The sequence below is a fragment of the Catharus ustulatus genome, chromosome 4, assembly GCF_009819885.2.
Source record: "Catharus ustulatus isolate bCatUst1 chromosome 4, bCatUst1.pri.v2, whole genome shotgun sequence".
NCBI lineage: Eukaryota > Metazoa > Chordata > Aves > Passeriformes > Turdidae > Catharus > Catharus ustulatus.
Genome location: NC_046224.1, coordinates 42,688,613 through 42,703,336, shown reverse-complemented (window position 1 = coordinate 42,703,336; position 14,724 = coordinate 42,688,613). Strand labels below are relative to the sequence as shown.

General features: G+C 38.7%; 2 protein-coding genes across 3 annotated transcripts in view; one reads left to right on the top strand and one right to left on the bottom strand.

Annotated features, from left to right (window-relative positions):
* CEP290 (centrosomal protein 290) overlaps positions 1 to 7,660 on the bottom strand; it is a 38,460-nt gene extending 30,800 nt beyond the window's left edge. Inside the window, exons 1-12 of the mRNA XM_033057667.2 lie at positions 7,420 to 7,660; positions 5,320 to 5,376; positions 4,661 to 4,789; positions 4,446 to 4,523; positions 4,005 to 4,074; positions 3,725 to 3,771; positions 3,274 to 3,417; positions 3,001 to 3,054; positions 2,174 to 2,326; positions 1,653 to 1,835; positions 1,222 to 1,311; positions 1,024 to 1,146 (exon numbers count right to left, since the gene is read on the bottom strand). Of these exons, the coding sequence (XP_032913558.1) occupies positions 1,024 to 1,146; positions 1,222 to 1,311; positions 1,653 to 1,835; positions 2,174 to 2,326; positions 3,001 to 3,054; positions 3,274 to 3,417; positions 3,725 to 3,771; positions 4,005 to 4,074; positions 4,446 to 4,523; positions 4,661 to 4,762 (1,044 nt within the window). The 5' untranslated portion in view covers positions 4,763 to 4,789; positions 5,320 to 5,376; positions 7,420 to 7,660. The remainder of the gene's footprint in view (positions 1 to 1,023; positions 1,147 to 1,221; positions 1,312 to 1,652; positions 1,836 to 2,173; positions 2,327 to 3,000; positions 3,055 to 3,273; positions 3,418 to 3,724; positions 3,772 to 4,004; positions 4,075 to 4,445; positions 4,524 to 4,660; positions 4,790 to 5,319; positions 5,377 to 7,419) is intronic.
* Positions 7,661 to 7,742: 82 nt separating this feature from the next.
* Positions 7,743 to 14,724, top strand: part of TMTC3 (transmembrane O-mannosyltransferase targeting cadherins 3) — a 33,680-nt gene continuing 26,698 nt past the window's right edge. For both annotated transcript variants that reach the window (XM_033058041.2, XM_033058042.2), the window contains exons 1-2: positions 7,743 to 7,824; positions 8,407 to 8,443. The gene's annotated coding sequence lies outside the window, so the exon portion shown is untranslated. The remainder of the gene's footprint in view (positions 7,825 to 8,406; positions 8,444 to 14,724) is intronic.

The following is a 14,724-nucleotide window of genomic DNA, read 5'->3' as shown; positions in this document are numbered from 1 at the left end:
TAAAAACCTAGATATAACTCTTTAGGATATACACATACATTGAAGGATAGCAATATAAACATACATTGAAGGTTGAGTAAAAAACCTGAGCAGTAACTTGATTCAAGTTTTAAATGTATGCTTAAAATACATGCTTATTTTCACAAAACATTTCAAAATGCCATGCTAACAATGTCCCCTCCCTCCCCCAACCCCCCCCCCCAAAAACGCAACCTCTACAGATATCTAATCAGCTAAAACCAAACAACTGTTTATCACAATTACTTTCAGCTGTTTTCCTCTTCTTATATCTAAGGCTGACTTGTACTTAAGGGTGTTTTTCTTTGAGAAGTTATCTGTCAGTAGGTTTGGAAGACTGCATTATCTCACCATACTGCTCAGTTTACAAGAACTCAAAATTAATATAAATGTCATTACAACTTAAAAAACCTGAATCAAGGCAGGAAATCATCCTAGAATCAGAGTATGCTTTCCATAGAAAAGAAGAAATCAGAAATAGAAAAAAGAAAAATTCAGAAAGTAAGCTTTCCTTTTGTTTTTTTAGAAAGAGGAGACATTCAAAATCATGAAGAACTGTGCAATTTTACATGAATATAAGAGATACACAAATTCAGCTAGCTCCATCATATGATGAACCACAGAGTTAATCAGATGAGACAAAAGAACACAGAAAATTAACTACTAGGTAAGACTGTTCCTTAACTAACAAATTTAGTGGACAGAAGCTAAGCCATATTTTAGAAACACTATATAATCATTAGAAAAAATAAATATGAAAGCTACAGAGCCAGCAACCCATAGATCAGATCATACATACATACATACATACATACATACAGAGAAGTGTCCTATGTACATTGTCTATTCAGCTAAGTTTGCAGTGGAATGAATCGACCTGTCCCATAATTCTCAAAATTAAGTATTTTGCATTTGCAAACTGTGAAAGAGTAAATATATATTTGGTCAATAGTATATTTAGTTAATGGTGGCTTCTATATGTGCAATGTTTCACATGAACTGTACCTGCTGAAGGGACAGTATATTGTTTCTGTCTACATCAAGTTGGACCATTTTCATTTTCTCTTCCAAGTTAAATAACATTTGCTGATACTCTAGGAGTTCATCATCTTTTGAAGCTAAGATTTTCTGGAAAGAAGGTAAAACACCATTAGAACACTTGAAGTAATTGCTAAAAAGGATTTTAAAAGTACTAAAAAATACCTTCCATTCTTCAACTTTTGCATTTACAGCTGCCATGAGTGGGTCATCTTCCTCATTCTTTGCTTTCAGCTGGTCTGAAAGATCCTGAACCTAGACAAGGCATTTGGATGAACATCACATTACAAAAAGGTTTGGGTCTAACCAGTACAAGCACATATGTACAAACACACCATATCAAGTACATAATATTTAACAGATTAGTACTACAACAGCAAGGGAATGACTTTTAAGAACAGTGCATGACTAATATTCTATACAAAAAATTTTTTGTGATTTGCAGTCAAATTTTAAAATCTGTACCACATTCAAAGATCACACTACTTTAAAAAAGCATTACTTTAACTGCATAGAGAGGAGGTTTTAACTTCAGCTAAAATATGAAAAGAGTAGAAACCTAAAAAAATTATACTAAATAATGAGTCATTTCTTACTTGAAATTTGTACCGATCTTTCTCTTTTCTTAACTCATCCATAATAATATCAGACTGTTGCACAATTAGTTTCATTTTGCTATATTCATCAGTCATCTTCTCCATTTCTTGCACCGATTCCTCAAGGTTTTTCCTCATTTCTTGGTTTTGAATCTCTAACTTCTCATTAGCTTCAGTCAGATTCTGTAGAAATAAAGAAAAACTACTTTTAAAAAGTGCCCATCTTAATACCTGAATAAGAACTTGTAAGTCTTACATGAAATTAGCACAGAACAGAGTATTTCCCCTCTAGGTTATCAATTTCAACAAATCCAAACAGCAAATAGGACATACCTCTCTCACTGTCAGTAACTTCATTACCTCTGCCAAATTCATAAATTCAGACTGTATGTATGACAGAACCCTATTATATTATGAATTCTCTTACTCCACATGACTTTATCTGTAAATTGAAGCGTCATGAAAGACACTACAGTCAGTAAAACTCTAATAGCTACTCGATAGAATGCATAGATTTTTACCTGAATTTCATCCAAATACTGGACAAGCTCAGAGCTTCTTCTGGACAGCTGTGATGTGTAACCAGAAACCTCTCCTCTTTGTAATGGAATTGCTTCTTTTTGAGAATCTATTTGCCTCTGATAGTCAACCACATCCTGACGCAATTGTTCATTCTGCACAGAGAGCAATCCAAACTTAAATCCATTTCTAAGAGTTGAAGACAAAGTTGCTCTATTTCTAGTGAGCTAACACAAAGAGCTAAGACACGCAAAACCCATCCAAATTCCTACAGTCTGCTTTTAAAGTCTTAGAAGCCTCACCTTTTTCTTTATGCGCTTTTTCTTCATATTAAAAAGGAGAAAACAGGACCATGAGAACAAAGCATGAAAAATATTAGACATTAGCTTTGGTTTTGGAAGCCTCAATATCGATCAATATAGAGACAAAATAAAATAGCTTTCGTTATACCTCTGCATGTATATACATACTACAAACATATATACAGAAGGGTATTTTGACAAATGATTATCAAGTTTTTACCCCCAGACAATAATTAAACAAATCTACTTGGCAGTAATATTTATGAAAAATGCTAAAAATTCAAAACTCAAAATGCAGGCCAAGTTAATGGACAGTAGGAATATTCAAACTGAAATGTAGAGACTTCTTGACTTCAATTAACTACATTTCATCGGAGCAGACGTACTACATATTTACTTTGCACTAGTAAACAGGAAATGTTCCAAAACTAAACATCACACCAAAAATTATAAATACAGAAATATAGTCATTTATATATCTATAAAAGAGTCGAAAATACAGTAAGTCAGCAATAATTTTTGCTAACCTCTCTCCTGAATCTGATGTTTTCATTTTCAGCATCTTCAATTCGAAGAGCAAGCTACAAAACAAAAAACCTTTATATGCTTCACTGACACCACAAAGAACTCCAGAAACAACAAAAAAAAAAAAGAAAACAAAGAAAACAAATGAACAGCAATCCTATTTCATCAGTGGTTTCTTTTTTTATTTAAATTTCAGATGTTCTTTTCACAACATCAACTTTACAAAATATTTGACAGAACAGCTTCTAGAGATGTCAAGCTCAAGTCCTTCTTACCTGTTCATTCACTTTCTTCTCCTTTTCCAACTCTTTTTCTGTATCTGTTAACTGTCTCTCTTTCTGTTCCAATTGTTTTTCCAGTTGGTGGATCTCATCACGCAAAAAACGAGTATCACGACCACCAGCAGATTTTTGTGCCACCTTATGAGCATTAAAATAACATTGTAAATACAGTAGATATTCAAAGTAGAAAGAACTAAAAAAACCAAAGCATATGCTAAGACTAAAATAAATGCATATAAATATATATATTTATATATGTATTTCAAGTATACAAAAAGTCAAGCAATCATTCACCCAAGACTGGGCCATATTCAAAAAACAATAAAAAGCATTGCTAAAATGTAGGGCTATTTCATCACTTCAGAAACCTAAATGCTACTTTAAAATAAAATAATTAAAAGACCCTACCAGACCACTCTATCCACTAACAAAATTTAAAACATACCTCTAATTCTTTTTGAAGTTTTATCAGCTTGGTTTTAAAATTATTCTCTGTTAAAATAGAACAGATATAATGAATTATCCAGTGAGATAAAAAATACATAAAACAACAATGGTTAACCTTAGACTTAAAATATTTGCCTTCATTGAAGCAATTGACTTTAAAACAGCTGGTATTTTGTTCCATTTTCTAAACCTTAAAAAAGCCACAAAGCAGGAAGTACAAAAACCTAAAAAACATATTTAACAAATCATTTAGGAACAGCATAAAAAAGCTTGCTTACCATATTTGGCTTGCTCTTCCCCGGCTTTTTCAACTTCTTCTAGTGCCAGTTCTACCTCTTGAGTTTTCATCTGAGAAAAGAAGCATTACAAGCAAAGAAAAAATATTTACTACTACCATAAATTAAAAGATTGTCCCACAGACCTCATGTTTAAAATATATTTATTTTGAGAAATTTATTTGCATTTTTCATCTATATAATGATGTTAGATGTTATTATATATAACATCTTTGTTATTCCAATTAACTTCGCACTACTAAATTCCCACAGCTACACAATAAGATACTCTGGTGCAAGCACACATTTAGCATATAAATTACCTTAGGAGTTAGCAGTATTTTCAGGAACAGAAGAAAAAAGGAATAGTGATGCTTCCATTTAAACAAAAAAAAATAAACAATTTCATGCGCAAGATTGAAGAAAGTAAGCCTTAATACAAACCTTCAGTAGTGATTGAGTAATTTTAAAAAGGTGTATCACTTTTTCTGGAGCTTCAGTTTTTAAGTCTTTCCCATCAACCTAAAGAAAGAGACAAAAGTGGTTTTACACTAATATCAATGAAATCCACAAAATAAATCTTTAATGCACATGAAGGACCAGAGACAGTTTAGGGAAGAAGGTATAACAAAACCCCTATTCCCTTTTTTCTTAAGTACCTTGGACATGATATCCAGCAATCTCTCTGCTAGTTCCTCTTGACGAGGCAGAGTATCTGGATCAACTTTCATGAGCTTCTTCCAGTCTAAAATGGGTGCCATACTGAAGGTACGGCTTTTTTTTTTTTCCTGGAACAAAGATTAAAATAACAGTTATCAGGTATTATCTCAGCGCACACCAATTTTAGGTCAAATGATTTAATGAAGGTCGACCACTGAATACACCAGATGATGATAACTGTAATGCTGATTAACATTCTGTTCACATTTTGATCTATTGCAAACTGGAAGGCTACAACAAAACCATTTTTTTTCAGTTAAAGATTACACCATGCATACTCAGTGAATTCTTAAAACTATCAGCGAAGATCAGGACACACATGAAACCTGTATTTTAACTTCAATATCCTTTCTTTCTTCCCCATCTCTTAATGTGGTATTTTTATGCCAATGAACAAACACAAAAATAATTATTTCTAATATTTAAAACACAACCAACATCTTCTTTAGTTTGACACTGTGAGCACTGACTTCCCGACATTGAATTAAACAACATTTTTTAAAATTATAATACTTGAATTGACAAAGGACATTAATCAACCTGGAAAATAAGAAAAATCTCATCAGAAAGTGGTGGAAAGTTGTTTTCCACTGCTTACCTGCTGTTTGCTGTGGGCCACAGTGATTTCTCATATACCTGAAAGTCAATGCAGTATCTGAAAAAGGCAGAAGGGATTGGAAATCTTGGATTATTCTGTTCTTTAGATCTGTCTCTAGACTTTTGGATTAATATTTCAAAAAGTAAATTCTGCCAAGTTTAGAACAGAACATTTCAACCTACTTATTGCCCTAAATTATGAATACAGTTCAAATGGTTAAGAAAAATTAAGAAACAAATAAAGCTAACTAGAATAGTAAATGCAGTATTATTCAAAAAACTAACGACACAGCAGGAGTATGTATTTTATAGAAAAAAATCAAGCTCAGTCAATGCTGTATGCTGAGCACAGTATTTTGAGATCTGATCCATCACACACCCTGTTCCCCATTCAATGATTTAAAGACTCAACAACTGAAACCTCCTTCCTTAATAAAAGGCTGGAACTGGTATTACTTTCCAAAACAAGTACGCCTAAGTATTCTGAAAGAAGAACTCTCAGCCTCAGAAATATAGCTATATGCCTAAGGGAGGATAAAAATGACCTTCATCTTTTCTGAATATGTGACCTACTTAAAAGGTCCCCTATATTTACTATATTTCTTCAATGCTTGCTAAACATAAAACATGCAGTACACTCAATCCATGACTTCACAAGGATGACACCCTATATACATTATTGCTTTTCTGTTTTGTTGCAATGGTAAAGGATAGTACAAGGAGAATACTGATACTTTGACTTAGTTAATTGAATACTACTTGATTTCAGCAATATACTTGTCTAAGGATCAGAGTTCTTATACATATTCATTTTTCTGAAACAATGAAATGTAGAACTTAGGCATTTTAAATGCTCAACAATCAAAACTATTCTGAAAGCAAATACACAAACCTACTGTCAATCCTTTCTTACTTTCCATCTCTCATATATCTTTTTCCCTTAACTTACAAAATAATGTCCCAAGAAAATATCAGTCCTAAAATTTTAACCAAAAGGAGAGGTTCTGTACATAGACAACCCAATCCAACTTGTTGGGAGACGAGCTATAGTAAGGTAGGGCAGCACAATCCATGCACAGAGTAAATCACTTCTGTGAGCTGTCTTTAGAGCCAAACCAGCACAGTTCCATAGGATATAGGATATACTCTGAGAGAATTTATTTAATTGAAGAGTTTTTCATAATTTCGGTCATCTGTTGTCCTCTACTACAACCTATGGTTTTAGTAAACAAATGATCGATGTGGTGAGCTGCTGAGCTCGTGGGTCTACAAGATGTGTGAAATAGATGGAGAGCTGGCATTAGTTACGACAAGATTTTCTGTACTTACTCAAGGAATCAAACATACAAAACAGCCAGATGTTGTAAAGTTCAGCAGACTCAGACAGAAGTCTGGAGGGTATGTTCAAGTACTACCATAACAACAATGTGGCTTCTGACTCTGGGAAACCATGTAGAGGCAGCCAAGCTCTCATGGTGTTGCCTTACCACCACGGTGAGATAAAGCACCACTAGGAAGAGCTGTTCTTTCCCAACCAAGGAGTGTACAATGGGCAGCACAGTCACCTGATATGAAGAAGCACCTCACACGAGGGAGATGTGCTCTGCTAACTCTGTATTTCTTTACATGGGGTAATCCAGTTTAAACTACTTTTGACTTGCAAATTGCATTTACCCGGAATAACTCTGCAAAGCACAAGATCTTAATTGCAAAGCCCCAACCAAGAAAGATCCTTGCAGGGTTCCCATTCTCTCCTGTTTGGCATATCCCAACCACAGGATGCCGGGACAGCCCAGGATCCCTCCACAATGCTGCTGAGACAGTTTTGTTTTGTCCCCGTTTCATTCCAGCTCTGCGGAATTAACAAACTGCCTTACTCTGCAGCCGCCTTCCCAGCGAGGCGCAGCAGGCGAGAGTAGACACAGCGGGACACAGCGGGACACAGCGGGACACAGCGGGACACAGCGGGACACAGCGGGACACAGCTACCCCCGGCCCAGCCTGCGCCTGCCCGGGGCCCGCAGGAGCGGAGCGGCCCCGCCGCCGCCGCCCCCAGCCCGGCCGCTCCTTGCCCGGAGCACCCCCCGCCCCGTGGCCTCACCGCTCCCGGAGAATGACGGTGGCCGCTGCCAGGCGACGCCATCGGACTCTCCCGCGAACCCGGATTCTCCTGGGTGCAGGGAAAGTCAGCGCTCCCGAGGCACCCACAGATAAGCCTCACGGTGCCAAGCGGGCTCTCCCAACCCGGAGGGGCAGCCAGGCGGGCAGGGCGGGATCCCGCCCGAAAGCGCCGCTTCGCCGGAGCACCACCCCCGCCACCGGGTGGGCCTCCGGGACTACAGCTCCCGGCATGCCTCTGGGCCGGCGGCACCGTCTTCCTTTTCCCCGGCAGCCTCCGCTGGGCGGAGAGGGCGCGGCACGCGTGCGCCGTGTGCGGCGGCGGAGCGCGGGGTGGGTGGCGGCTCCGGTGGCGGGGCCGCGGCCCCGGTGCTTGTCCCGGCCTCAGGTAGGGCGGGCATGGCGCGCTGCGGCCCCGCGACGGGCCTTGCCGGGGGTGGAGGGAGGGAAGGAACAAGGAAGGAGGGAGTGAGTGGTCCTGTGTAGCTGCTGTCCCCGGTAGTTTCGGTCCGCTGGCCGTGCCGCGTCGGTGAGCCCCCCGCGCCTGCCGGGCTGCGCTGCGGCCTCGACCGCTGACTCCGCCGCCTGAGCGGTGTGCGGGACCGCGCCCCGGCTCCGCGCCTCCGCCGCCCAGCCTGCCCTTAGCTTACCTGCCTCGCCCAGGGCTGCGGGCAGCGTGCTGGTTCCTGCCCGGCCCGCGGGAGGGCTGCGGGACTGCCCGGGCACCGTATGCTTTGGGGGTAGGTAGGGAACAGTGGGGGCCAGAAGGCACGGGAAAAATTATACCTGTAAACTGCTCGAATCCATTGGGTACTATTAGCCAGTGCGTCCGAGTTTTGGTAGTGGTCTGATAGCCGAGAAGTTTGGGATTCTGTGTTTTAGTTAAATGGCTAGGAAGACGTATTTTCAAATGAAGAAACTAGTAACCATTCCAGGCGTATTTATCTCTTTGTATTTGTTTATTCAACAGCTGTGGAGAGCTGAAGTGGATCTGTTTTGTTCTAATGGTAAGAGAAAAGTGATTATAACGATATCTTTGTACTTTTGTCCTTATTTTGATTAATAATTGTTTTCAGTTTTTTTGCTATCTCTTGTTCAGTGTTGATATTTAATGAAGACTGACAAGATGCCTTGAGCTCCTTATAGTTATGCAGCTTGTTCCAGTCACAGCGCAACTCTAAAGACTTCTATATCTCAGCCAGGGGTTGGTTAATTATAGTTCTCTATTGGGTGTAAAAAGCAAACTGTGGTTGGGGAAGGGAAGGAGACTGGGTTATATTTAATGAATGGGTAATGTTGCCAAGAATAAAATTATTATGGTTTAGTGTAAAACAATGATTCCTTAGTAACAGGGACTTTTTATAGGTGTTTGAAGTGACACAGAAAATAATGGCACCTTAGCCACAAACTAAGCTTTCAGGAAGTGGATCTTTCTGTGGCAGAGAAACTAATCTGTTGATGCCGGAATGCTTCTTTATAGGAACTTTTTTTTTAAATCTTCTTCATGATCTTAACAAGCTGTTAATGCCAGTATTGCTATTTAATGTGCTTTATTTGTGTCAGCATTTTTAAGTGTTCTGTTGCAGAATCAGCAGAGAACATGTTATTGCATTTACTAGTAGTGACACCGTATCTGAGTTGTAATTGTGTAGTACAGCTAGTGAAGACCATTGGTGCAGAAGTAAAAGGTATTTGGATTTGAGGTAGGCATGGAAACTCCAAAAGTGAAAAAAAAGTAAAACAAATCGAAGTCTTAACCCTATGCATAATGAGAAAACATTTAAAATACAGCATGGCTTGGACCAAGTAAATTGATTTTTCTTATGTTTTGCATCACTTCATGCAACGAACTTAGTGTAAGTGAATCTTCTTTTAGTGGGAATAGATACTTATAGCTCTGGAGCCAAGAAGTCATTTCAGCTCCATAGTGAATGGTTTGACCTACCCTTGATAGAAGAGTTAAGCATACATGTTAAATCACAGCTTTGATTAACAGTGTGCTCTTGCATAGACCTAATAGAAAAACTGCACCATGAAAAGCCTAATGGAATGCTATTTAAAGAGCACAAGATATCATATACAGACCCAGCATACTAAGTAAGGACAGAGTAGCAGAGTCTAAAAGCTGTGTTTTCAGTTTATACCTCACTTGTAGCTTTTGTTCATTTGTTCTTTGGAGTAAACAAGGATGCAGTTTCTGCTGTTGCATTTCTGGAACGCTGAAAGTGGTGATGAGTGTTGTTTTAGAGATACTATTTTTGCATCAGTGAGGCCACAAAAGATGTTTTATGTAGTTACACTAAATAGAACAGCTGTTAGTGTGTTACTCTTTGAATGCAGCAAAAACCCCTAAAAGCTTGACATTGAAATGTGAGATTCTGTTACTGATTCAAGTGTTTAAGTTACAAAGTACAAGCTAGTCCTATGTGGTTTGTATTTCAACTGACTTGTACCGGTTGCATTGAAGAAATTGAAACTAAACCAGCAGCTAAACCAGTATCTTTATCTCACCCATTTTAAATTGTGTTACAGATTGGTCCTTGTTTGTTACAGAGTAACATAAAATGTCCTGAGTGTTAGTTCAACTGCTTGGTTGACAGCAAGTTCTTTCCCCGTGGGAGATCTTCTATCAGGCCTGCAACATGTGTTCTGACTTTGTATCAGAACTGCCAGTGCTCTTCTAGTTAATTGTTCAGAACCTTAAGAAGAGAAGGCTGGAGGGCATTACCTTCCTTTCTAGGGAAGAGTACAATAATTTCAATATTATAAGCCACACCATTCTGACTAAAATTTTGGTCCGAACACAAAGTGCGGCTTATAATCAGGTGCGGCTTATATATGGACAAGGAATGAAAAGTTGCTGTTTTAGTTTGGAGGACAGGTGTCTGCTGAGAAAGGCAGGAACTTCTCTTTGAAATGGAGAATGTAAACCCCCTCCCTCCAAATTATTATAATTTTGAAATCAAGGGGCTTTCAGGCAAAGATATGGGAATTAGGAATAACAGTTCTTTACTAGGGAAATTAGAATAGAAATACAGTACTACAAAGAAACAAACTCCAAACCCTGACAAAGTCAGAGTACAACCTGACACCCCGTCAGGCAGGGCGTTGGTAGCAGTCCCATTAAATGGTGGCTGCATCCTCCTGCAGTGACAGATGTGATTCAGTTGGAGCAGTGCTCCTGTACAAGGTGCAGTTTCCCTCCAGAGGTCCAGTGGTGATGTGGAGAAATCTGGTTTCCCTCTGGAGTCCAGTGGAGAAAGGGGCTACCTTAGTGTCCCAAAACCTCTGTTTTTATCTTGGTAAGAAATGTTGGGCTCTTCCCCCTGGCCGGAGCAACTTCCAATGGGATGGAGTAATTTTATCAGTCCCACAGTGGGACTCAATGGGCCATTAGCAGACAATGACTCCCTGGAGGAAGGATGGGTTGTGAAAAGGTAAAGAACAATGCCCTGCCTGGTTTCAATGGATGGCCCATTAGCAGAATATCTGCCATGGAGATAAGGATCACTGCCCCCACCCTCAACAGATGGTGATAGAATAGATACCTTTTATCACACCCTGTATTGTAACCCAAGACAGTTGCTGACACCTGGATGTGCGGCTTATAATCAGGTGCGGCTTATAATCAGGTACGGCTTATAATCGTGAAATAACTGTATTTCCCAATAGTTCCATTACTCTTGATCTGGTAGTGAATATCTTGCAAAAGAAAGTTTTCACAGTATAACTTTTCTTGTTTTATTTATCCTGTTTTAGGATCTCAGCAAGCTGAAAGGGGAATCCGGGCATGTTTTGTATTATTTCTTCTCTCATCTTCCCAAATACTTTTTGCCTTCTAGATCAGATTCAAGCTAAATCATTTAAATATCAGCTGTGCGTCTAAGTTTTTTCATATTGGAGTGTACCTTGGACTGGGATTTTTAAGACTGGATAAAGTTTAAGGCTGTCTTGGAAAGGCAAAACAGAAACAAAATTATGATCTCTATCTGTTAGTAAACACTTGTAGTAAATCAGCAGAAAGAATGTTCAGTTTAACTCAAAATAAAACAAAGGTTAGCAAGTAGGCAGTACAAATTAGGACATTAGCAGAACCTCAGAAACTGAATTAAAATGATGTTTTTAAGTGACTATACTAGTGGTTTGTATGTATCTGGTGATGTTCATCCGTTCAGCTACCAGCTCTTAGATGAGCTAGTTGTTCACATGTTTAAACATAAAAATGACCCTAGGAGTGGTTTTACAGCTCTTCATTTTCTTCTGCCTTTGATAATTTGAAGGTTTTCTATGTGAACTGTATCTAAACAGTTCAGAACCTTCAGTGATTAATAAAGCTTATGTCTCTAGAGTAAATAAATCTCCGGTATTGCCTGATTATTTTTAATAAATTGACATAACACATTGTTATTAACGCCTTTCAATCCATGAAAGTGCCAGTACTCAATAGAAGAAAAAAAAAATTAAATATATGTTTAAGTTTCTAAAGTTTGATAGTTAGATTGTCTAATGGGCAGAAACTTATTTGTTCCTGCAAGGGTTTTTTAATGGAAAGTGACAGATAGATAATTATGGAGTGCTAAATAGCTTTTGCATGTTTTCAGGATAGCAGCTGTATTCCTGACAAGATACACATTGCTATTTTTTTCTAAGTTCTAATGGACAGAAAATGGGTTCTGCACTCCCAAATTTCCCAACTGAGGATACTCTTAGAACATCATTGTGCATTTTTTATTTGTGATAGAGGGTTTCTTATGCAGGCTACTGCATCTTACAGCATGTGGTATGTTAAACCATCTGTAGCATCATGGATTTAGTAGTGATTGTTGAGAAATGTTTTGTTTTCTTACCTTCTAAAAGTGCTTTGGCTCTTTTGGTGGTTGTTGCTTGGTTTTTTGTCAGTGCATTTTTTCAGTTTTGTGGGACTTTCTTACATTTTACTCATCTGTTATTCTTGAAGACTGGATGAACTATTACAGAGATCTCAAGAAGCTGGAAGAGGAAAACTATGTGCCTTATGAGCCAGATGGGCTTGAGAGTTCTGGTTCTCTTCTGTCCTTTCCACTTAATGTCTCTGTACAAATGTGAAAGTGGTGCAGTGCAAAGTGCAGATTTCTGCCAAACAACCTAAGAAATTTAGTCCATCATAGGCTGTTTTGCACAGCAGGTGTATTCTTTTTTTTTACAGTTGACTCTCATGACTACTGTGCAGTTTCTGACTCTCTTACCTTGCTGTTTATTGTTTTAAACTGTATATTCTTCATGGTCACACATTGTTGTAAATTAAAGCATCCAACAGAAGTCTTTGCAATAAAGCATGTGAAGTACGTGTCTGTCCTGATTTCATCCAGTCAAATGGTAACTGTGGCTGTGCACTAGACCATGAGTTGGCAGTCATACAGCCCAGAGTGGCTGATGTATCTGAGGAGCAGTCTTAGCAGCTGTGCAAGTAGCCAGTAGGTGAGATGAAAAAAATAACTTGAGGGATAGTCAGTCTGTTTGCATGTTTTGCACTGGACAGTGATGTGGTTCTCCCTTGCAACAAGCCTGTTTTAACAAAGAAGTTGTTAGGCAGTGTTTTGCAGGTGTTTATTAAATACATCCATCACTGGGAGTGAAGTACTGATACTTGTAAGACCATACTTGGGTTGATCACCTTGTCAGTTGAGTAAGAAGGACAGTATTTCCACTCACGTGAGCAGCCCAGTCATTCCCAGGCTTCATCAGCCTCTTGCACGTCTGTGATTTCCAAGGTTCTCAGTGCTATATACTCCTTAGATGGCTTCTTGCTTTTGAACATCAAACTGATAATAGATTAGTTGGCATGGAAGCAGTTTTGGTTGCCAAGAAGCAGTTGTTGTTTTCCACTGAGTTTGCCTGGCTTACCAAATACAGAAGATCTTTTGTAAACCTCTGCTTTAGTTTTGCATATTCAACATGTTGATGATCATTGCAGGTTTGGAGCTTGGAGTATGAGGGTGAACCCAGCTACAGTAGCAGATAGGACATAGTAGCTCTGATGACAAAACTTCCTCAAAATTTGCAGTTATGCAAACATAAAGGATTGTGTGGGCAAGTGTCAGAGGCCTAGGAAAAATCCAGCCAGGATTTTTCCCAGGCTGCTATCAGTTCTGATTCTTTTCCCAGGAGAAAGGTTTCAGAGAATTCAATAACATAGATAAACACCTGCTAGAGGACGTGTTGTTTTTCACAGAGCATGTTTCTAAAGGGGTGTTGCTCCTCTGCCCAGTGAATTGTCTCTAATTTGTTTTGCACTATGTATATTATTTAAACCATTATTTCCTTGAATAAAATTGCTCTTTCCTGCTCCTGCAAGAAAGTACCATGTTACTGTCTCTTTCACTGCTCTGGAACCACATACAGTAACAGGACTGCAATTTTTTTTCCCATACTTACGCTTTAATTAGCAAGAGCTTAAGAGTACCCTGTAATCAGACCAGGTGGAAGAAAGTAATTTTCCTAACTCTGTGTATCTTTACAGTACATTTCAGGAAAATAAGACCTTAGAATGCCAGAATGGAAATCAGTAGTGAAGTACCTCTGCTACAGTTTTGTGCAATCTACAGGTTGTACGTTGCCTTACATTTCCCATTTTTCTCTTTGTGCTTAGCTTGGAAGCAGAGTGCTTGGATGTGGGGGCTGTACCAGATTTCCATTATGCCTCTCTGATTTCCATTATGCCTCTAGGTCTCTCACTACATTTGCAAGACCTAGTACTTCAGCACACAACTAAAATTTGAGAGGTGTACGGTGTGATTCTTTACAGATTACCAAGTTTGGTACAGTTCAAGCAGTACATTGTGTGACTTACTGCTAAAACCAGAACTGGGCATTTTGTTGTGTATATTTGTTGCTTACAGTAAATTTAGTAAAACTGTTCAGGATTGCCTGGGGTGTCTGTGATTCAAATACTTGTCTTCAAAGACTGAAGTATAGCCATGTATTTGCATGTAGTTGTAGTTGTATCTGTGATTGAAATGTGTATGTAAAGGAGAAGGCGAATTGCAATAAAAAATTTCAATGTTACATGTGAATATTTTGTATAGAGTTCTCTGAAAAGTTTCTCTGATGGTGGGCTAGCCACTTAAACATGATCTTTGGATTTATCTAATATCTGAATTTATTTATGCTTAAGAGTTTCCCTTCATTCAGATGAAAACTGTATTTCCCTACAGCTGGCATGTAGATAAGTGGAGCTCTGTCAGGGAGCAGCATGGTCAATACTGCTGTAGTGTATGGAGGTCTGAGTGGAAGGAATACTAGAAATTCA